The sequence below is a fragment of the Beta vulgaris genome, chromosome 5, assembly GCF_026745355.1.
Source record: "Beta vulgaris subsp. vulgaris cultivar EL10 chromosome 5, EL10.2, whole genome shotgun sequence".
Taxonomy (NCBI): domain Eukaryota; kingdom Viridiplantae; phylum Streptophyta; class Magnoliopsida; order Caryophyllales; family Amaranthaceae; genus Beta; species Beta vulgaris.
In genome coordinates, this window is record NC_079206.1 from 23,408,370 (window position 1) to 23,433,796 (window position 25,427).

General features: G+C 33.9%; 1 protein-coding gene across 1 annotated transcript; it reads right to left on the minus strand.

Moving 5' to 3' along the window:
* Window positions 1-218: 218 nt before the first annotated feature.
* On the minus strand, window positions 219-14,832 carry LOC104893146 (protein NUCLEAR FUSION DEFECTIVE 4). The gene is made up of 3 exons (XM_010679228.4): window positions 14,269-14,832; window positions 1,967-2,904; window positions 219-1,098 (listed from the first exon to the last, which is right to left on the minus strand). The coding sequence occupies exons 1-3, from the start codon at window positions 14,719-14,721 to the stop codon at window positions 621-623; spliced, it is 1,869 nt and encodes a 622-aa protein (XP_010677530.1). The 5' UTR covers window positions 14,722-14,832; the 3' UTR covers window positions 219-620.
* Between the last annotated feature and the right edge of the window lie 10,595 nt (window positions 14,833-25,427).

The window sequence follows — 25,427 nt, forward strand, 5'->3', positions numbered from 1 at the left end:
GCAAGCTTTAAGATCAGGACTATTTTATTGTTCTTATAAGAAAAAAAGCATAGACATTTTAACCACTTCTCTGCACAAGATTGCCAATTTGCCATCAGTTGCAGCCTTGCAGGCATAAATGTCACACTGGGACTAGAAATGTGCAAAGTGTAGGAGCTAGAATCTCTTTTAACATATCTCAGCAGATAAAATTACAGTTGATCAAATCAAACACAAAATAATGAGAATCAAGATATAAGCATATACTAGCAAAAGCAGATCGCATTCTAAGAAAGAGTAATCAAACAAACAAAAAATTTCAGAGCGAAACATGTTACACAAGAGATCGGAAACTAAATCACCAATGTTGTACAATGATCACTTCAAAAATCGGAGATATGATTCACCATATGTTAAACCCTTTCAACAAGTCTAGCAAAAATATATGTGTGCATATTTCCTGAACATTAAGGCAGTAAGTACAGATTAGCAAGTGACATTCTCAATATGGATATATGTAGCTCAATATAAATTCTGATTTCCAGGTTTCCATCATTGTAATTTCTTTTTTCTTTTTGTCGGTATGTACTGTTTGTCCTTTCTGTACAATATGAAGCACATCCAAACACACCATCGCTCCCTTAATCCAGTGCGGCAGAAATTCGATCACGTTCAAACCGTTCATAAGCATGCCTAGTTCTCAAGAACAAGAGCAAACATGAAAAGAGCCCAACAATTGAGATGCATCCCCACCAAAAGAAGGTCCAAAAATAGCAGTGCCTCCCCATACAAATTATTTTATCAGTAACCATCGAGATCCCCTGAGATGTGTGTCCAGCATTAGAATCATAAACTGAGGCCGCTAGGAAACCATAAACTAGCGAACCAATGGGGATGTTGGTGATCAGGATATTGTGGTTGACCCCTACACTTAAAGGGCCGAAAAGCTCAGATGTGACGGAAACAGCTGCTGCAAATATGAAGCCAGAGCTAAGGCCAATCAGTGCTGTTCCTGCTTGGAGAGTCAGGGCACTTCCTGATCCTGTAAGCAATAAGAAGGCAATGGGGGTTGGTGCAAGTGCAATAGCTAGCCATCCTGTTCTTGCAAAGTACACTTTCCTGTTCAAAAGTGGCATTTGACTCCAAATCAGATAACTTCTAAAACATTTCATGTAACATTTCATAGAACATTAGAAGGCAAACAGTTAACTAAATAAACAAAACAACTAGATCACAGTCAACTTCAGCCATAAAAAAAAAACTGAACTTTCTAATTTTATGAAATTGGTGAAAAAGGAAAGAAAATTAATTACTATAAGTGTGCATCACTAGTACAGATGGTATGATTTAGAATTTCACATTCACACCTTTGAACGGAGGTGAGAAGGTCAGAAGAATAAACATATCAAAAAGAGTAGGGGAGAGAGAAAGACGAGGAGGACAACTGATTCTTTAAGCGCAGGGGTGAATTAAACTGAATCCCTTCCTACTCTATATATCCTTCTCACAACCCCTAGTGTAAGTACGCTATATATAAAGGATATACCCAGTACATAACCTATATGAAATTTTATTCTATTGTATTATGTATCCAATATTGAACCATAGATGTTGCATATGAAAGATACAGTATCACCATGATAATTAGGTTTCAACATACAACATTTGGATTTTGATTGAAGATTCAATTATATATTTGTTATGAACTCGGAAGCCCTCAAATGAAATACTATCAAACTGAAATAATCTATGTCTAGGATCACTACTGAGATTGCAGCCTTGAAGCTTAAGAACACCAAGAAAATAAAGTTGGGGTTAGATATTGCATTTTTGCGTCCAACCTCTATATATCTAACATTACGAACCCAACTCTTCTCTTTCACTTCATGGGGCAGTTTATACATACTTATCATTAGAATCAACTATTAGATTCAGAGAATGCATGCTTGTACGAGAATATTGTTATTCAGAAAGATCAACTACTTACGCACGAATGTAATCTGGAATGGCTGAGAGTAAGCGGCCAAAGAAGGAGAAAGACGAATAGAGAGTTATAAGAGTCGTGGTGCTGGTGCTCTGCCCAAGCGATTGAGCAATCTGTCCTAGATTATTACTATAAACCAATCCAATTGTTCCTCCACAAAAATAAGCAATATAATAGAGCCAAAAATCCACCCTACGGACTAGAACTGAAGCTCGATGCTCTTCCCCAAGCATCACTAATTGATCCTTTTCGAACACTGCTCCACAGTAGACATCACTCTTTCCTGCATTAAGCTCAGGTAAGTTATAAGTAGATTCATTACGATTTTCAATCCAATTCCCGAGCAAAGACATGGTGCTACTAGTATAGCTATTCTCCCGTGTTGATATTTTATGAAGCTCGAGATCATCATCATCAACAAGAATGAAACCTGACCCATCAATCTGTAAGCTTGAATGAATCTGTTCGAACCACTCTCGAGCATATACAATGCCAGGAATGCATAAAGGGAAGAAAAGCAGGAAAACCGCCCCACCAAAGAGAAGACGTGAAGATGTTATACCATTTGTTACTGAGGTAAGGAAGAGGAGGTAAAAGCCAGTAATGACTGCCAAGAAGTTGAGGATAAAGAATATAAAGGAGTCCCTTTTAACAGCATCAGGAGGGAGAGGTTCAATTTCCGGTTGCCTTAATATTGGAAGTAAGGCAGCAAGGGAAGTCAAGAGGGGAATGAAGGCGTTCAAGAAAAGGTAGACAACATGTGAAGATGGGTTGATTGAGTTAGCTGCTAGCGTGTATAGCGCAGCACTTACACCATTGAAGCTGACTGTAAGGGATAGTGCAAGAGATCGATTTGCTGGGAAGTTTTTAATGCAGAGAACAAAACACACGGTGTTAAACCAGGTGATGCTGCATCCTGCTAATAAGCATAGGAAAAATACCTGTCAAATAAAAACCATGAATAATTTTAGGAGCATAACAAGCTTATAAGACATAGGTCATTCTTATGATATGGAATGATGTAGAAACTAGAAACCTTCATGTGTCCTACCCAATTTCCATTGTTAACCACTAAACATCGAGAGCCAATCCAAGAAGATTATCTCTGCTTTCATGAGAGAGAAAAAGGTTGTATGATATGTTTTCTAAAGGGCAGACTATGGCCACATAGTGCAAATTACAACTTGCCTCCTTTATACCGCATAAATGCATACCCGTGAAGGTCTAGTGCTTTGAGTTGTCATTTAATCTTCTTATAATGGATTCTCATTTCAAATTTAACCTATACATGGAGTGTATTGCAACTGAAAATTCCAGTATCAATTTGAAGGCAGAGTACTACAGTCTTTTGAATAATTTCACCTTGTCAAACCTCTTCATTTTCTGAAAATTTCTTCTTTCATTCTTAAATCTTAATACATAGATTAATACAAGAATCTTAATACATAGTAGATAGGAATATTGAATACTAATATCATGACAAAGACTATTAATAGCACAAATATTTATTGACCTTAATTAACATATTACTAAAGATAATAGAGTATATGATCTCTTTTCTGGAGAAACTTTCTCAACTCTTTAGAAGTAAACTATTGGGAATACGAACTCAGATCAGAAAAGTATATATAATAATTAACAGTGCGTTTTTTGTGCAACACGCCACACAGAACCCAAACCGTGCAGCCACATTACTATAGCTCTTCCTCCTTCCCCTTCCCCGCCCAATTCCTCTTCCCCTCACATTTTTCATTTTCTCTCTCCTCCCGCCCCAAATCCCATATTCGCATGCAGAAAAATCCAATTTTTCTCTCTTCTCAAATCAGAAACCCTAATCTCCGATTTTCAGGTTTAATTTCTCTCTCCTGATGAACTTCTTCTTCTCTTTAGCTTTCTTCATTTAATAACAATGGCGGTAATAACTGTAGTGTTCTTGGAAGTTCGTTTGTTGGATTTGATTGAAATCTTCTTCTTCTTTTTAGCTTTCTTTAGTTAATAACAATGGCGATAATAATCTTGCAGTTAATAACTATGGCGATAATAGTCTTTTGTTGACGTTTGTTTGTGTTTTCTGAAAAATCGTCGTCATGTGAAGTTAGGTGGTGTCGATTGGTGAGGAGGCGGAGGAGGCGAGGAGAGAGAGAGGATGAGGAAGGGGGAGGAGGTGGAGGAGGCGGAGAGCTACAGAGGTAGGAGGAGTATGGGTGGGGGTAAGTAGAAGAGGTGAACAACGATGATCGAGGATGATGGAGGTAGAATCGACGGTGAAGCTGAGGAGAGAGAAAAGGAGGATAAAGAAGGTGGTGGTGGTTATGGCGTAAGAATTAACCCCTAGTTTCAGTATAAGTAACCCCTTATAATTACAAAAGTAATCCCTTATAGTTGCAAAAAGTAACTCATAATTACTGTAAACGTAACCCCTTATAATTACAAAACGTAACCCCTAATTTCAGTAAAAGTAACTCATACTTTCCGTAAAGGTACACACACATATCATTACAAAAAGTAATCCCTGGTTTCTGTTATAACGGATGTGAGAAAGAACAAATTATGAATGCAAAAACAATAAAATCAGACACCAGAATTACGTGGTTCACCAATTTGGCTACGTCCACAGCAAAGAGAGAGAGAATATTTTATTATGAGAAGAAACCAGATTACAGAGAGAACAAAGTGTTTTTCGTAGTGTAAAAGATAGGTTAAAATAACCTATTTATACAAAACAGCTAAAAACGCGTTTTCCGCGTTATTTCCCGATCTGCCCGACCCCCCGGGCGAAATCCGCCCGACCGGGCGGTCCCCAGCTCTCCTAAACGTATATGCGGACCCGACCGGGCGAAACAACGTTTCTCCAAACTTGCTCCCGCGCCCGACCGGGCGAGGTTCGCCCGACCGCCCGGGCGAGACGCAGTTTTGCGTCTCTTGTGCATTTCGTCGAACACTTCTTGAGCACCACAATTCAAGGCATATTCTTACAAATCTCCACCTTGACTTGAATTCTCTCATAATCACCAGAAAACCAGATGCATTGATCATCACAATGCCCAGAATCTCCCAAACACCAGATTTGTCACAAAAGACAACCAGACCAGATTAGTCCCTAAGGACTCCAGAATTGCCCCAAGAGGGCAACTAGCAATCACGAATATTAAGTAAGTCCAAGCAATGTTGGAACTTACTCTGCGGAACCGGCTTGGTGAACATATCAGCAGGATTATCAGCAGTTCCTACCTTCTTCACCTTAATCCTTGTCTCACTCCTCAGAAAATGATATCTTACATCAATATGCTTAGTCCTCTCATGATGGACTTGATCCTTTGCTAGACATATTGCACTTAAACTGTCACAGAACACAGTTGCTTGATCATGATGTAGACCCAAATCACTGATTAACCCCTTTAACCAGATCCCCTCCTTAGCTGCTTCTTCAAGGCCATGTACTCTGCCTCAGTAGTAGACAAAGTTACAGTAGGTTGTAAAGTTGCTTTCCAACTCACCACAGAACCACCAAGAGTAAACACATATCCAGTCATAGACCTTCTACCATCTACATCTCCAGCATAATCAGAATCAGAATATCCTGCAACTAAGCAAGTCATATCACCTCCATAAATGAGACCAATATCTGACGTACCTCTAAGGTACCGAAAGATCCTCTTGACTGCCTGCCAATGCTCCTTACCAGGATCACCCATGAACCTACTAACCACACTGACTGCATGTGCAAGATCCGGCCTAGTGCAAACCATAGCATACATCAGACTCCCTACTGCACTAGCATACGGAACCCGACTCATGTACTCCTTCTCCTCAGCGACTTAGGTGCAAAAGCCACAGACAAATGACTATTCGAAGCACTTGGAGTATCTATAGGTTTTGCTGTTGACATGCCAAACCTTGACAATATCTTCTCAATATAACCCTTCTGTGACAAGAAAAGTTTCTTCTGAGTCCTATCCCTATAAATTTCCATCCCAAATCTTCCTTGCTGCACCCAAATCCTTCATTTCAAATTCAGCACTGAGAAGTTCCTTCAATTTCTGAACATCTGACTTGTTCCTGGCAGCTATCAACATATCATCCACATATAGCACTAAGTAGATAAAAGACCCATCTGTCAGCTTGTTATGATACACACAACAATCATATGAGCTCCTGTTGTAGCCTAGCTTCATCATATAGCTATCAAACTTCTTGTACCATTGCCTTGGAGACTGCTTTAGCCCATATAAGGACTTCTTCAACTTGCAAACACTGTTTTCTTTTCCTGGAACCTGAAACCATCTGGTTGAGCCATATATTCTCCTCCCAACTCTCCATGTAAGAAATTGTTTTTACATCTAGCTGCTCAAGCTCAAAATCCTGATGTGCAACTATCGCTAGTAGCACCCTGATGGAAGTATGTCTGACTACAGGCGAAAAAATCTCATTATAGTCTACACCCTCCCTTTGTGTGAACCCTCTTGCAACCAGTCGAGCCTTATACTTGACCCCTTCTTCAGAATCCCCTCCTTTTTCTTGAAAACCCATTTACAAGTAACAATTTTTCTCCCTGAAGGCTTAGACACAAGCTCCCAAGTCTCGTTCTTATGAAGTGACTCCATCTCTTCCCCCATTGCAGCAAGCCAATGGGTAGACTCCGTACATGTAACTGCCTCCCTATAGGTTGATGGCTCATAGACATCCACCTCTTCAGCAACCTGCAGTGCATAAGCTACCATATCTTCAAACCCATATCTAGTTGGAGGTTTACCAAAATTTGTCCTTATAGGACGTTCCCGTGCCAGGCTAGGCGCCTCCTCACTAGGCGTCGAAGATGATGGTTCTTCAGAACCAATGTGTTGATCATCACTCTCATCATGAGTGTCTTGCTGCTCCACCTGTTTATCAACACTACTACTATCTGACACTTCAATGGACATCACTTGGATTAAACATAGAATTTTCATCAAAGACTACATTTCTACTAAGTATAACCCTTTTTTCAGAGGAGACCAGATTCTATAACCCTTAACTCATCCCCATAACCCACAAACACTCCCTTTTAGCCCTTGGTTCTAGTTTTCCTTCATTCACATGATAGTAGACATTACAACCAAAAACTCGCAAATCTGAGTAATCTGCAGGCTTACCTGACCACATCTCATATGGTGTTTTGAGATTGATCCCAGAATGAGGTCCACGATTTATCAAATAACATGCTGTATTGACAGCTTCTCCCCAGAACTTCTTGTCATACCAGCATTAGAGAGCATGCACCGAGCTCTCTCCAGAAGTGTCTGATTCATCCTTTCTGCTACACCATTCTGCTGTGGTGTATCTCTGACAGTGTGATGCCTAGCAATCCCTTCATTTTTACAGAACTCATTGAACTCAGACAAACAAAATTCCAGACCATTATCAGTTCGTAGCCTTTTGATCTTCTTCCCAGTTTGATTTTCCACTAATGCCTTCCACTGCTTAAAATTCTTGAAAGCTTCACCTTTTGACTTCATAATAATCAACCAAGTCATTCTTGAATAATCATCTATGAAAGAAACAAAATACCTGTGACCTGCCAAAGACTCCACGCGTGAAGGACCCCAACAATCAGAGTGGATATAATCCAGAGTACCTTTTGTTCTATGAATGCCCTTGAAAACTTGCTACGATGTAATTTTCCAAAACACAATGCTCACAAAACTCCAGGTTTGTGACCTTATGGCCACACAGAAGATCTGCCTTGGAGAGGATTTGCATTCCTTTTCACTCATATGACCAAGTCTCATGTGCCATAGCTTGGTCATATCCTCCTTCTGAACCTCAGACGATGCAATAGAAGCTGAACCTGAGATAGTAGAACCCTGCAGAACATACAAAGTACCACGCTTGACCCCCTTCAAAACCTCCTTTGAACCCTTGCAGACATACACAATTCCACCATCCCTCTGAAACTGAAACCCTTACTGTCTAGTAGACTAAGTGAAATCAGATTGTTGGTCATCTGTGGAACATGCTTAACATTTTTCAAAGTATAGATAATATCATCATGAGTCCGGATCTTGATAGAGCCTATTCCAACTATCTTACAGACTGCACTGTTAGCCATCGAAATATTTCCCCCATCTACCTGCTCATAAGTAGTAAACCACTCCCTATGAGGACTCATATGATATGACGCTCCAGAATCAAGAACCCACACATCACTATATGTTTTCTCATTTGCCACTAGAGCAAGGTCATCCTCAGAATTCGAATTTTCTGCTGCAACAGCAGCAGAACCAGACCCAGATTTGTTCTCCTGATGCTTCTTTTTAGGACATTCCTTCTTCCAATGCCCCTTTTCCTTACAGTAGTTACAGATATCATTAGGTTTAGGACCCCCTTTAGAATTTCCAGGTTTCTTAAAATTCTTTTTACCATGTCCTTTACCACCACTACTACTGGCCACTAACCCAGAAGACTGACTTTCTGTACTACTACCAGATGCCTTATGGCGCAATTCCCTAGTATGCAAAGATGATCTAACTTCTTCTAGGGACACAGAATCTTTACCAACAATGAAAGATTGCACAAAATTTTCATACGATATAGGTAAAGAAACAAGCAGAATTAAAGCGGCATCCTCATCCTCCACCTTCACATCAATATTACGCAATTCTAATAAAATTGTATTTAATTGATCAAGATGATCTCTAAGAGGCATACCTTCCTGCATTCGCAGACTGAACAGACGTTGCTTCAAAAGCAACTTGTTGGTTAGAGATTTTGTCATGTACAACTCTCTAATTTCAACCACAGACCAGATGCGGTTCCTCCTCCGCGACTTCAGTGATTATGTCATCTACCAGACACAACATATCGTTGAATGAGCTTTCTCCTCCAGAACGGCCATCTCAGCGGTGACTAAATCCGTTGCTTTCTTTGCCAACGGTGCCCACAACCCCTGTTGCTTCAGTAACGCCCGCATCTTGATCTGCCACAGACTAAAACTATTCCTCCCAGTAAATTTATCGATTTTGACATTCACCCCAGACATCTTTCTCACACAGATCGAAAACCAAAGCTCTTGATACCAGTTTGTTATAACGGATGTGAGAAAGAACAAATTATGAATGCAAAAACAATAAAATCAGACACCAGAATTACGTGGTTCACCAATTTGGCTACGTCCACGGCAGAGAGAGAGAGAATATTTTATTATGAGAAGAAACCAGATTACAGAGAGAACAAAGTGTTTTTCGTAGTGTAAAAGATAGGTTAAAATAACCTATTTATACAAAACAGCTAAAAACGCGTTTTCCGCGTTATTTCCCGATCCGCCCGACCCCCCTGGCGAAATCCGCCCGACCGGGCGGTCCCCAGCTCTCCTAAACGTATATGCGCGCCCGACCGAAAGAGAACTGCCCGACCGGGCGAAACAACGTTTCTCCAAACTTGCTCCCGTGCCCGACCGGGTGAGGTTCGCCCGACCGCCCGGGCGAGACGCAGTTTTGCGTCTCTTTTGCATTTCATCGAACACTTCTTGAGCACCACAATTCAAGGAATATTCTTACAGTTTCAGTAAAGTAACCGCTTAGCATTCGAAAAAGTAACCCTTAGTTTCACTAAAAGTAACACCTAAAAATTAGAAGAAAAAAAAAACATAGATTCAACAAAAGTAACCCATATTATGAAAAGTAACCCCTCTGAACACGGATGGAAAAGTAACTCCTGTTACGAAAACGAATTTTACGCTTGGGTTTTTTTTAGGGGACGCGGGCTTCATTACAAAGCCTAGTTTGGGCCTTTTATTAGCTGGCCACACCATTTGTTCAAGGTGTGGCCTGCCTTATACAAAAGTTTGTGAATAATTAATGCTACCATCCAGAGGCGGATCCAGGATTTTAGGTTTGGCGGGTCCTCATCAATACATCAATTGAACCTACTAATTAGGAGCAATATGCCTAATACACCTCAAGTAATTTTATTGCAACAATGGACAATGATGAGAAATTTAGATTCAACATCAATAAATCTAACATTAATATTGGTAAACTAATTTATTTAAAAATTGTTGTATTTAATAATTGTTAGGTATGAATTTGGAACTGAATATTAACTATAGTTGGACATTGTTTAAAAAAATGTAAAAGTAATTGTACTTTAAAGATAAGTAGTGACAATAAACTTAAAAGACAGTTTTATCATAAACACAAGAATAGAAGCAAGAGAAATAGAAAAATGGAAGAACAAAAATTTTCAAAGGCCAAAAGAACCGGGAGAATAAGGGAAGTAAGAAAGAATAAAAAGAAAAAAATGGCAAAAAGTAGCCTCGAACTTGTGTCTCATGTGTACTATGAAAAGTTTCAGACGCACAGAATACCACTGAGGCAATATGTTTAGCATTGACTTGTAAAATTATATATTTATCTTATAAACGATGTGTAGGTTAAGGCCCAAAACAAAATTTTTATTTTATTTTTGGAGCTTGGACCACCTAGAACCCTTATTGGATCCACCTAGGTTACCATCAGTATCAATGTATCATATTATTATGCTTCATTTTTTTTTTTGAGGGGAATATTATTATGCTTCATATATGTTAATTAGATACATATATCATCAGAACGGTGTGTTATCAGTTTCCTATTAGTGGTTATTTCCTATTAAAACGGGTTCATGTTTTCTTTTAGCTATATAAATTTGCCATGTTCTGTTTATTATTTTCTAGTCAATCAGCAACATATTATTTTCTCCATCTTTTATCATAAACGTTATTATTTGAATAATTTGACTTATTTTGCATATGATGAAAAACCCGTCCAAATGCAGGGGATAAGAAAAATGTACATAGATGAGGAAGATAGAATTCTTCCTAGCTAATGACTGATTATTACTGTCCCCTAACTTGTCGCCATGTATTTCTAATATAACTCTCATGACAGAAGTTCAGACTTTAGAGTTTAGACCGATTATTATCGTTGTCGTTATTGCAAATGAAATGCAAATCACCTTGACACCTTCCAACAATAGAATGTAATAAGTACTACTGTTTCAATAACACGAAATGGCAAGTTAAAGTGATAGTTTTATACAAACATCTTTTTATCTACAAGTTACCAGAAATAATGACTACTTAGTACTTACTCCACCCATCTAATTCTATATATCATGCCAACTTTATATACTTAATGTTTACTAAGGAATATATTATTTTGTAAATTATACTTCCTCCATTCTATTATAATGCAATATATCTACTTGGGACAGAGAATGAATCTAGAGTCAAAATGAGACTGAGATGACCATAATAATTCTAAAAGTTAGGATAATTTGTCAAAAAAAAAAAAAACAAACCTTTTAAATGTTCAATTTTGCGAGAAAAAACCTTTTAAAACATTCTTTGCGAAAAAAATCACGCACAAACTTAATTTTTCTCGCAAAATGAAACCTATTCCTCATTTTCCAGTGTGGTTTTTGAGATATATGGGGTGGTACCGCAATTAATGGAAACTAGTTTTATATGCACACAATGTATGCGTAAATGCGTAGAAAATTATTTTTTTAGGAAATGTAGAATAATCTAAGTGTTTTTTTTTTTTTTTGAATAGTAAAATTAATTCATTAATAAAAAGTCATACGACATCTACATAAGCAATCGAATCAAACAAATACATAAGTTGAATCAAACAAAAAATTCCTTCATAAAAACTACGATCGTCAAACAAATCTTGCAATGTGGAACATCTCCCGCTTATATCGCTGGAAAATACAGCCCAAGTGTTAATTATATATAATAAATTAGGTTTTTCTGAATTGTTGATTGTTTTTCTTTTTACTTTTTTAATTTAGAGGTAGTTCCTTTTTCTATTTTTAATTTTTTTATTTTTTAAATTAAAGTAAGTAGTTACTTCTTCTTTTTTTTTCTTTTTTCTATTTTTTGGTATCCTATCGCTCTTGACATATAGAATAGGGATAAGGGGTTTGAGAAAAATATAAGGGTCATCGTCGAAATTGAGAAAAAAACACACCGGAAAATGGGAAAAGGTTTCTTATCGTAAGAAAAATTAAGTTCGTGGTTTCTTTTTGCAAAGAATATAAGGTTTTTCTCGCAAAACTGAACTTTTAAAAGGTTTGTTTTTAACATATTTCCTCAAAAGTTATGGCTTAGTTTTGATAAAAAAAAAAAAAAAAAAAAGTAGAAAAGGATAGAAAAAAAAATCCTCTATTCCATTAAAGCTACTCTCAATGAATTAAATGTGTGATAAATAAGTGTATGATCGACATGACGACAATTGACAATGTTTGAAGGCAGCATCATCGATATCATAATATTCATTATAGTTTGTGTTGGACGGTCCAAACGCCACATAAAATAGAAAGACATAGTATTCGTTGAAAGCCCATAGGATTATATACTCCGTTAGACCGTTACCTCCTATAAAAATTAGTCACAAATGTACAGCGTAAATACTATGGTAAATTATCTTATAGGATCCGTTTGATTTAACTTATTTTATTTTATCTTATCTCATCATATTTTATAAAATGGTTTATTGTGGAGGTGTGGTAGGCGTCTCATAGTGAGATGCCAAAATAACATCACACAAAAATTTGGTACCAAAGTTAAATCAAAGTGGTACCAAAATATAGTCATTTGATACCAAAATGTAACCTTGGTACTAAATTGAAATTTGATAACAAAATAGTATTGGTATCAAAATACTCTCTTTTGGTACCATTTTGACTTAGCTTTGGTACCAAAAATTTTGTGAGATGCCATTTTTAGTATTTAACTATGAGTTGCCAATACTTTCTTCTTATCGTTTGTATGTCTAACATCTTATTTTATCTTATCTTATCTTATCTGGTCTTATAAAATCTTAGATAAGTTAAAATAAGTTGAACAGAATGAATCCTTAATAAATACAACTACCTCCTCTAACTTAATTTTTTTTTTCAATCTACTAAAATTCAAAAACTTAAGTTAAAATATTTCCATGGTTAACGCAATAACACGTATTGTTTGTTGAATAAGTGGTAATAAATAGTGATAGTTTATGTGTAATTTTGTAAGGAAACTATATCCCGACAATAAAACTTCATACCTCCGCATGTATTTTTGTTTATAAACTTTCATTACCAATATGGTAATAAATGGTAATGAAAATTTCAAAAGAAAAAAGACGTATGTACAAATGAGAGTGACGTGGATGTAACAAATTACACCCTAGAGATGGCCGTTGGTGCGGGTTGGTCTGTGGATCCTAGTGGGCTGGGTTGAGATTTTACGGTTCAAGATCGGACTGTGAAGTTCACCGTTTGGGCAGGCTAGTCCATGGACTGAAAATTTTAGGTCCACGCCAGTATGCTACCGATTTTCAGGATTCAGGAAGCAATTCTGGTAGTTCGTCGACCTAGCGGGCTGGCGGACCGGCATGAGAATTTTTTTTCCAAAATTATTTAATCATTTGAATAAATTATTATTGTAACATAAAACCTTAAAAATAATTACAATATATACAATTATTAATATTAATGAATAATTTCATTATTTTTGAACTTGATTGAATTAAAATATATGCAATCTAATTGATTAAAATATACACAATTTGGTTCAATAATTATTGGGCTGGGCTAGTCTGTTTCATGGGCCGGGCTGGACTGATATCATGGATCAGGTTGGGCAGTCTGTTTCGTGGGTTGGGCTGAACTGGGCTTTTCGCATGCTTAACCCACATGACCTAAGATGTCTCACACAGTTTGTCATTTCTATTACACCCTAACTTATTGCATAACATGCATAATTAAATAGATATCAACCATAATGGCATGACTATACACATAATGTCATAATGACATAAATCTTATGTCATTATGTTATATATTTTTTGTCATTTGAGTTCTATTACAAAGTAAACGGTAATTTATATGTTGTTATACCAGAAATTATCTTGTAACAATTTGACTCAAGAATTTGTGATGTACAAATAGTACACACAAATATCGATTTGATATACACCTTAGCAAGAGACTCTTTTCACAATTTTACACAATTATTACAATAACAATAATTTTATTGCCTCTAACCAAAAGGGCAGTAGTGGCTATATGATGCACTATATATGATATGATACATGCATTTTTCTTGAAATTGGGAAATATGCTCTAAGCCGCCTCTAACCACCAAGTTATCCCGCAAACTCTATGATAGATGCATAATAAGTGTTCACGTATACGAGAATCAAATATGATATGATATGTCATCGTGTTATGTACATTATTAACATATGGAGCAGTGTAAATAACAATTAATTAATGAAGAGAGAGAGAGAAAGGCGTACCACAAAATAAGGGGGAGAAAAAAGGCCACGAAGAACAAACCATTGAAGACCATAACCAAGCAAACCCATAAAGGAAGCAATAAACATAACAACCGATAAAGGTAAATACATCAAAGCCAACCCAGATGACCAACCAAACGCTTTGCCTAAATCCGACGCAACTGCCAAGTAATTCAGCTGCACTTGGCTTATTTCCAGCGACGTTTTCATCTCCGACGAATATGCCGAAAAGTCAAAGTTAGTCCCCGTGAAAGCTTGCACCCAGATCGTTGCAACTAGGATTACCCACTTCCTAGATTGCGGAGCCATTGATAATTTCACGATTATTTTCAGGAGAGAGAAAATATGGCGCTTTTTTTTTCCAGGTGATGATGATTTGAATTTTGGGGAATTTAAATTAATATTATAGTTGAAGACGTCTCTGGGATTTCGAGGCCTAATTTTGGGTTTCATTTTCTGGTGGGTTTTGGTTTTGGTTTTAATTGGTGGGTTTGGTTTTTTCAGGTGGGCTCCTTTTCTATTTATGTCATTTTCGTGATGAATGATTGATTAACTTTGAAGTGGTGGGAGAGGAGGGGGGAGATAAATGAGAAGGAAACATCATAGTCAACATATTACGATGACTATGGATTACTATGACTATTTGGCTAAAGTCTTGGGTGGGGATGTTTTTGTAATTTCTCTATGTGTTAAGTGTGTCTTTTTCTTATCTAATTAATTTTTAGATTCGGGCTATTTATTAATATTTCATTTTAAAATTAAATCTATCACTAAATATCTTTTTTTTTTGTCCCCTTTCGAAAACCCCTTGATAAGAAGAGTTTTCCTATGGGCTGCCCTCACATAGGGTCATTCACCTAGAGGCCCAACAAAATCTGAACAACCCCCCCCCCCCCCCAACACAATGAAAATTTTATTTCTACCAAGATTTGAATCTTGGTCTCACATATCTATCTATATTATTATCTAAAGCAAAATAAAAAATCCTACGTGTCAAGCTCACAATCACCGAGCAATTCTAGAGCACGAGGAATATAAAACTATCAACTAGGGTGTCCAAGTAGGATTTGCCTTGGTGGAATCCGAAAATTAAAAGATTTCGGAAATTAATTGTCGTAATTAGGGGTGATTTGAGGTAATTATTGATGATTAGCGTAAATTGTGGCATAAAAAAGGCAAGGTCGTTTTTATAATCTCCAATTATGTTTAAATTTGACCGAAAATTTTGGAGTTTCACTCCACATGGAAACAAGCAATTACAATCTTCAATCATATGCAAGTTGATCACCTAAATCAAAATCATTTTTAATTTGAATGACGTGATTTGAGGGATTGATTCAATCAAGCTTTAATATGGAAATTCGTGATTTAATGATATTTTATTAATTTTAAAAAAAAATCGAGTAAAAAAATAACCTTTAATTTGCACTATAAATACCCTAATCATATTTGCATTGTACTACAACATCAAAATTCATAAACTCTAAACACGTTTTCATACATCATTTGAGAAAAAAAAAATTATGTCAAGCATCATTTACGGTTTGCAACAACATCCAACTTTCTGTAGAAGGTGAATTCGTCGCAACATCAAATGGGAATATCAATTCGTTATTCATGGCTTGCGTGAATGAAATAGTATATCATATCTCACGTGATTGCATAACATTTTTGCATGGGATTGTATTAGAGTTTTTTGTAACAATGTTTAACATTATTTGTCATTTTTATTTTTGTCGTGATTGTAACATAATTTGTCATTAGTTTCATTAGTTTCCTCTATATCATTCTTTTTATATATGTATAATATACTCCCTCTGTTTTTTTTATTGTTCTCACTTAGAATCTTGACACTATTCATACTTAGAGAGAATCTTCTCAATTTTTTTTCAATTTATAAGAAAAATTATAGTCATGTGGGATCTTGTTTGATTCGTCTCAATTAGTACATTTATTAATATTCAATCGTTATAATTTTTACTAATATATGATGAAAGATATTTAAGTTCAAAAATGTGCATTGGAAGATGTGTAAATGGAAAGTGAGAAAGATAAAAAAAACAGAGGGAGTATTATGGTAATAGTTTTATTTGTTTGGAAAGATATTATGGTCATAGTTAATTTGTATGAAATAGTGTAAACGACATACTAGGAAGCTAAGGAATTTACAGTTTTTTATTATTATTACATGCCCATAATTGTTATAGGTGATCTAGAGTTTTGATTGATTTCTTTCCCAATAATCTTTTCCTTTACTTTTTAAGTTAACCTACCAATTAAAGCCACAAAATCAACGTGAAAATTAGTTTAGTTTATAAACTAATGCAGAATCACATAATTTCGAGTACTAATTGTGTCATAAGTAAGTAAATTTGCTGATGTGGCATCATTTGTTAAACAATTCCTTTGGCTTATGTCTATGTGTTTGGCACATCTTTTCCATAAAAAAAAAATTAGATTCGACATCCCTAAAAAAAATTAGCTTACACAATAGCATTGATTATGCATAATAGCTTATGAAAATCACGGCAAATCATCGATCAATTCTTCCGCGCAATAAATACATTATGGCAAGTATTCGCTACTGAACAAACGTAATATTTTTTTATATTTCTAACAATTTTAAAATGAATAATGAATAAAAAAGGGAAATTTCCTCAGGTACCCCTGAAGTTTGACGTAATTCCCAAATTATCCATCACATTTGGGGAATTCCCCAGATACCCCTGAGGTTTGTGTTTGGGTCTAAAATACCCTTACTTATGATGGAACCCTAACGTCGTAAACTTTTTTTTCTCTCTTTCTTCAGTTTCCTCTCCTTCCTCCCATCCTCCCATCCTCCTCCATTGATGAACCTCCAAGCTTTCTCTCTCCTCCCACATCCTCCCACCATCCTCCAAATTTTCCCAAATTTTCTCAAAATTTTCTCTCTCCTCCCACCATTCTACCTCTCTATTTTTCGGTACCCAAAACAACCTCATTCACCACCTGACTGCATCCCCACCTGTGAACACCATTCTTATAATTTTTGCATTCTTGTTAAAAAGTAGCAGAAGAGGAATTTTCCATCTTATAAACAAACTGGGTCATAAAAATTCTGCTTCAATTTCAATATATGAAGTACTCATAGCATAAATTTATGATGGTGGGTCAATTTAATGGAGTAATGGGTTTTTTTGAAGCTCCAATCGGTGGGTCAGTTCTAGCGTGAAATTTTCTGCCAACTAAACATTGGAAATTCTAATAAGAACATTGTTTGATTTAGTTGTTGTTGCCTGTTGGATGATTTTGGGTTTTGAAGCAGTAGATAATGATTTTTTTTTGTCTTCGAAAATTTTGAAGGTTATAAGCTTGATGAAGCACTTAAAAAACTGTAGTTTGATTGTGAAGAAGATGAGTGGTGAAGAAGAAGATGGGAGGAGAGATGAAGAGGGGAGAAGGGAGAGGGGAAAAAAATTAACAGCGTTAACCTACCGTCATTAGTAAGGGTATTTTAGATCCAAACACAAACCTCAGGAGTATATGAGGAATTCCCCAAATGTGAGGGGTAATTTGGGAATTACGTCAAACCTCAGGGGTACCTGAGGAAAATTCCCAATAAAAAAAAAGTCAAGTATCGGATTCAATAATAAATTACAGATTCATATCCATATCAATACCCTACAAATCAGCCATAGATTTCAGATTCATTCCTATTATTATTAATTATCTCCACTCTGCATTGCTCAAAATCGAGCTTCCAGAAAATGCACAACACTTCAATTTTCTTAAATTAATAATATATTATATGTGACTGACGTTAATTATAGTTAAAATTACGCAATTAAAATCCCAAATTCATATACTTTTGGCCGAAATTTATAATTCTCATATTGGTTACGTTTCGAAAATTTAAAATTCCAAATAAAAATGACAATGAATTTAAATTATCAATCAATCTTAATTTTAAAATCCCAAATAAAAATGGCAATAAATTTTATTAATGTTTTAGATATATATATATATATATATATATATAGATTTCAAGATTTTAATAAACTCAATCATAGTAAAGCAAATTTAAAACATTAATTAAACTAATGGTCAAACCCATTCTCAAAATAAAACACGGCTTACCAAAAGATCATAACCCCAAATTAGAGTTTAACTTTATAGCTAAGATACAAACGCTCTCTAGAAAGAATAGCCTTTCCATTGAGTCCTATTTAACAATCCATCTAACTCATAACCTGAGCTTCGAATATTTATTTTTGGATAATCATTTTAAAGTAAGAAAGTGCTGACAACAAATTGTACTCACTCATATCTACAAATTCCATCTCAAATCACAAATATCTGAAGCTCATGATTTAAAACATCTTAGAACATCTATACTATTATCTAAAGCAAAATCATAAATCCTACGTGGCAATCTCATATTCACCAAGCAATTTATTCTAGAGCTTCACAAAGTAAAGACTCTTAAATCCGGTGTCCACGTGACATGTCAATATTTTGTGGCCGAAAGTTATTTGAAAAATGATACTCATTCGTGATTTATTTTAATTGGGTATTTAAATTAGGCAATTAATATCATGATCTCATATGAGATTTTCATAAATCAAGCATATCTTTTTATATATTATATACTAGCTTTTAACCCGTGCAAAAACGCACGGGAGGTTTTATGTAGATATGACTTGAACCCGTGCATATTAAGAAACATAAATTGTTTTGATTATTTATTAGTTGATTTTATTTATCCGACCCGTTTATTAAACCGTTTATCAAGTTTGAACATATGCGTAACCCAAACAAATCAATCTCATGAATCTTTTTAACCCACTTCTTATTTACTAATATTTTACCAAAATATATTAAATTAAACAACCCGATAATTTCATGTCGGATTCGGATTTTAGTTAATAAGTCGTATGACTTTTTGCCACTTCAACAAAAAAGTCACATGTACACAATTAAAATATATTCAACCAAATAAGATTTTAAATATATAATATAGAAAATTAAGAATGTAACAGAAATTATATGCTGCATGTACTTCACTAAAACTACCAACAATATCGTCTTCATCACACACTACTTTCCTCACCTTTTTTCTCTTACCATCAATAACATCATTAATATTCTTATTCTTCTTCATTTTTTTTAAATATCCTCTTCAAAGGTAATCAAAAATATAATCACCGAAAAAAAACTATTATGGTCCTCTCGTCGGTCTCGATTAAATTTTCGTTTGTCTTGTAAACTTGGTGTGCTCATTGAAAACTCATAAAATCCTTGATTACTTGTTAATACAATTACACATGCTAAATTTATCTATCTATCGATTTCAATTTACGCACTTTTAATACAATAATCATGCTCTTTTATATTAGATAAAATTAAAGATTAAAAATCATCATACATATATATTTCTAATTATATTGCAGATATATACCTTTTGTCTATAACTATACAATCTTGTAAGTATGTGAAGCCATCTTCAGCTAATGTGATGGAACTTGCATATACAATGATACCAATTATGTCTATAATAGAAAGAGTAAATATGTTGAATTTATATATAGACTAAAAATTAAACTAATATGCATTTAGCCTATTTAATGCTGAGAGTCTGAGGAGCAATTTGTCATGCAAATTAATTGATTAAAATAGCTTAAGTATTCGCGCTATAGTTTTCGTTAATAATCAAACAACCACCAAAAAAATAATGGAGTTGATTAGTGATAAAATGGGTTGCTATATATCTGCAATAAAATTATAGCTTTATATATGCTATTAACTATGTTGGTAGTTATATAAAAGGCACACGAAATATATAAAATCTTAATTATTATTGAGTTTTATTGATTATTAGAAAATCAAACATGTTATAATAAAAGAGTATTTAAAGACAGTATACAACTAACTTGCTTATAAATTATCATTGAGTTTAAGTCATTCACTAAAAGCAACTTATAATTCAACATAGAATTAACAAAAAATGACTGAAAATAAAAATTAATTTACCCTCACTTACTTATAAGTATATATGTCTTCAACATTGTGAATCATATTGATTTTGCGCATGCTTACCACTCTCTTGGTAGTAGGTTTGCACATACTTGGGTGGTGGTGAGGCTGCAATGTCTATCATGTCCAAATTAATTTTTCAATAACCTATGCCAAATTTTAGTTGTCTATGTCGTTCGTTGTATGTGCATAAATTATATCTTAAACCAATTGATGTTAAAAAAATAAAAAAAAGGAAAAGTAAGATAGCATACTACATAAAGTTGCATCCACTTATGTATGATACCTAACGCATGAAAGTTACTTTGTCAATTAACACGGTTTGCATGGGTGCTAAATTTTCACCAAAACTTTCCAAAATACAGAAGGTTGTTAATGATTCACTTCTGTTTCAAAATCATGTAAGGCAAAAAAAACTTATTTCCAGAATTGATGCTTATAGCCAAACGCTAATGACATGTGTAGAGGTGGCACATCAGCAACTTGCACCCCATTTATACACGTGGCAGTAGATTTTGAAAGATTTATTAGCATACGACATGTGGGTAGATTCTTTTAGTGAATGACACAGTACTAATTTGCAGGTATATTCTCTCTCACCTAAAATAGTTTATCTCTCTCTCTCTCCTTTTTCTTTCTAAAAATCCTTCGTAGGCACGTACTGACTTGAGCGTTAGAGGGGGTTTCGTCGCATCCCCCTTGAGGGTAGTTTAAGTTAACTTTCCTTTCAGACATTCATCAGCGGACGCCAACTTCATTACTTGGCGGACTCGTCTCAGGTTCACCAACCTGTTCTACAACCAGAACAACTACAGCTAGAGCTGGCAATGAGTTGAGACAGCTCGTGAGCTACTCGAACTCGGCTCGGTCAAAGCTCGGTCAAAGCTCGACTCAAGTGAGCTCGACTCGAGCTCGAACTCAACTCGACAGGTTAACGAGTTGAGTCGAGCAACTCAATACTCGACTCGAGAAACTCGTGAGATACTCGATAAAATTTAATATATATATATATATATATACTTTTACTTTTTTCAGAAATTTTAACTTTACTTTTTCCTATAAAAATACTTGTACTTTTCTTTTTTGAAAAAATGAAAAAAAGGGTATAAAATGACCAAAGAGCAAAGTAAAGAATTTCTTCTATAAAAATAGAACTATATCAAATGACCAAAAAGTTTGAAACGAGTTTGAGTTCGAGCTTGAAACGAGTTCGAGTTCGAGCTTAAAACGAGTTCGAGTTTAGGTTTCGAGTTCGAGTTCGAGCTTGAAAATTTGAAACTCGCGAGTTTTCGAGTCGAGTCGAGTTTGAGTATGAGTTTTCGAGTTCGAGTCAAGTTTAGTCAAACTCGAACTCGACTCGCATCATTGCCAGCCCTAACTACAGCCTCAATTAAATCCTTTACTCTTATTTATTACTTGTTCTTGTGAAAATGCCAATGCAAGTTTCTGACGATGATTAAGATGAAAGCTATCGCCATACTTTTTTTTATATTTGTGCTTCGTCTCAAATTGACTAAGTCTTGCATATCTAATTGATAATATGAAGGTAATACGTGAATAAGTATGTTTTTTTTTTACTTCAATTGTAACTGGAAAAGTCCACGAACGTCAACATAATCTCATCATCTAGTTTTTGCCATGGATACATTTTACTCTTTATCCCTATTTATATCCCAACACAATTTAATGTAATCTATCTACTTTTATTTTACAAAATAAATTCAGATTGTATTATAAAACAAAAGGAATTTTTTTTTTTTTTTTTGTATAGAACATAAAAGTAAATTTGTGATGCTGTGTAATTTATATTATCTTTATCCCTTTTTCAGAGGTATCTTTATCCTTTTCAATTAAACATGAATATTAAGTTGAGTGATAAAATGCCTATTAATATCTTCAATTTTTCTTAAAGTTGTTTCATAATTTAAAATAAGCTGTAATTTGATTAATTATAGATTGCTACTTTTGTTTTGTATGTCGTCGGCATAGTGCAATTTTAGCAAATCGTAAATGTATATTGTGGTGAAGTGCTAGGATGGAATTGTTTTTATTTTACAAAGTGTTTGATTGCTTGATTTGTGGGAATAATTATATGATTGATTTTAAATTATTGATCTAATTCGACATTATGATAGATTTGAATAGATAATAAATTGATTGTTTGACAAACTAATCCTATGATTGATTTCAATCAGCAACACATGTTCCTAGAATTTAACGGTTGATTTAAGATTATCTAAGGAAAGTTATTTTGAGCCATTGATTTAATAGGATATTTGCTTGAATTTAGGAACATTATAATACTATTTCCTAATATGAATGTTTGTAACTGATTTGATGATTTCTTGCCTAGATCGAAATTTCATGGCACACACATGGGAATGATGTGCAAGCGACACATATGCTTGAGTTATGCAACAATCTACACGTGGCAGTTGGATTTTACATTTTCAAGGGAGAACGCATTTGGCGAATTGATTGTGATAGTGACACATAGGCAAATTTTTCTAGGTTTATATATATATATATTATATATAAATAATATATATATATTAATATATATATATATATATATAGATGATTGACGTTAATTATGATTAAAATTAAACAATTAAAATCCCAAATTCATATACTTTTGGCCGAAATTTATAATTCTCATATTGATTACGTTTGAAATTTTAAAATCCCAAATAAAAAGCAATGAATATAAATTATCAATCAATCTTAATTTTCCAATGTTGATGGTAATTGTCAATCAACCACTTAATTTAAATTGATAGTATCCGAAATTATCCACGTGACATTCACTGTAAACTAAAGCCTCACGTTGCATGACAAAATGGTGAAATAATGAATCTACATGCCACGTGTAAGTGTGTAAATTGAATGCTACATATAACTCTATTTCATTCTTCCTTGCTAATCATATTAGTCGTACACTATTTTTAAATACTTTTTTATAATAACATGTTTAATTTTCTAATAATCAATAAAACTCAATAATATCTTAGAATTTATATATTTCTTGTGCCTTCTAGATGACTACTAACATAATGTATAGCATGTATAAAGCTATAATTTTATTGCAGACATATAGCAACTATAGCATGTATAAAGCTATAATTTTATTGCAGACATATAGCAACCATTTATCACTAATCAACTCCATTAATTTTTTTTAATTTGACGAGGCCCAAATACTTAAGGTATTTGAATCAATTAATTTGCATGACAAATTGCTACTCAGACTCTCAATATTAGGTAGGCCGGTCCATATGTATATTAGTTTGATTTTTCATCTATCTATAATTTCAACATATTTACTCTTTTTATTATAGACATAATTGATATCATTGTATATGCAAGTTCCATCAGATTAGCTGACAATGGGTTCACATACTTACAAGATTTTGTAGATCCAGAGTAAGGATGTGTTGAACAGTCCATCTGAGAGAAACATTTGTCTTACCTTTAGATTGAATTAATAGGATAATAACAATATAATCTATCAAGATATGGATAGATGACAGGTATTGAAACTATAAAATCTACATTGTATTAGGCAAATATATATATAGATAATTGACCAAACCAAATTTGTATGATGACCCAAAATGAAATTATGATATCTACACTATTTTAAAGGAAAGTTTAGTAAATATTTTTTCCAAGTATTGAAACAATGAAGTGTCACCATTTCAAGCAAACATTATTTTAAAAGTATGAGTAATCTATATATTTATCTAAAAGAAAAAATTATTTTAGCCACGTGAAGAGACCGGACAGAGAATTTTTTTAAAAAAATATCTATTTACTTGAGCAAAAAAAATGAAAATATTTTCAAAATTATATTACATCTTTAATTATTAGCCCAAAAAAATTAAATGCGGTTGCTTCATGATTATCCAAAGGATATAATAAGAAATGGTGTTGAGTGTTGTAGTACGGAGAAATTTTTTCAAAACATGAAATGAAAGTGGATTAGGTTTGCTTCTGTAATGGGAGTTTGATGTTTTTCATGGTTTAGAAATTAGGAAGTAAGGTTTATTATAGAAACAGAGGAAAGTATTGGATAAAAAAACTGACGATTATGTTACAGGAAATTTTACTCTGTTTCTTTTGGTTAATTTTATGGGTAAGGACTTTTTCTTAATGTTTATCTTAATAACATACTTATTTTTTATAGTCAAATTCCACATGTCAAACAAAAAAAAAACTATACTAACCTTTTTAAATAAAAGGTAAATAAATTAAATTGCAAATATTTAGATAATTAGGCTATGTTTTCGTCGACTTATTAAAATATATTTTAGTAAAAATAAGTTAAATTCAGCAAAAATAAGTGAAGTTCAACAATAATAATAAGTTCAACAAAAATAAGTTAAGTTTAGTAAAAAATTAATTTAGCAAAAACAAGTCCAATTGAGCAAAAATAAATTCAATAAAAAACAATTTCAACAAAAATAAGTTAAGTTCAACAAAAATATGTTAAATTTAGTAAAAATAAGTTAAGTTAAGCAAAAAAAAGCTGAAAAAACAGAGTCTTGACATGACGATATTATACCAATCAAAAAAGACATATACCTTTTCGTTATGAAATAAGTGAAACACTAATCTCTTTCATATGAGAGTTTTTTTATAGGGGTTTTCACTTATTTCGGAACGGAGGAAGTATATAATTAATATAATAGATGATGCAAAAATTCAAAAAATTGGTATTAGGATACATGACATGAAATGTCTATATCATATTATTATGGACCAAAATGTTAATCTATAAAGGAGAATTTTTGAGATATTTTACCAAAGTAGTATATTATAAAAATATAATTTCATATTTTATATTTTAAAAAATGATTTTGTATTATGCATGAGTCTAAAAACTATTTGATTCATATTTAATTATATACTACTTTGTTGCGGGTACAAGTATTTATGAGAGTAGAAAAAAATAAATATGTGGAAAAGTAATAGAATTTTTGGAAGTTATAGTTAAGAAGATATATGAAAAAAAAGAGGTAGTATTGGTAATTTTTGGTGAGTCATGATTACCTAATAAAAAAATATATCAAGTAAAAAGAGATTATTGAAATATGTAACGAATAAATGTCTCAAGGATTACAAAAGCTATAAGTGTTAGTTCACAA

Excerpts from the sequence above, each read along its gene's own strand:
- LOC104893146 (XM_010679228.4), bottom strand. The coding sequence starts at position 14,721 with ATGAAACCCAAAATTAGGCCTCGAAATCCCAGAGACGTCTTCAACTAT. Across the intron at positions 2,905-14,268 it reads TTTCTCCCCCTTATTTTGTG|GTATTTTTCCTATGCTTATT; the intron begins GTACGCCTTTCT and ends TTTATTTGACAG. Across the intron at positions 1,099-1,966 it reads ATTCCAGATTACATTCGTGC|GAAAGTGTACTTTGCAAGAA; the intron begins GTAAGTAGTTGA and ends ACTTTTGAACAG.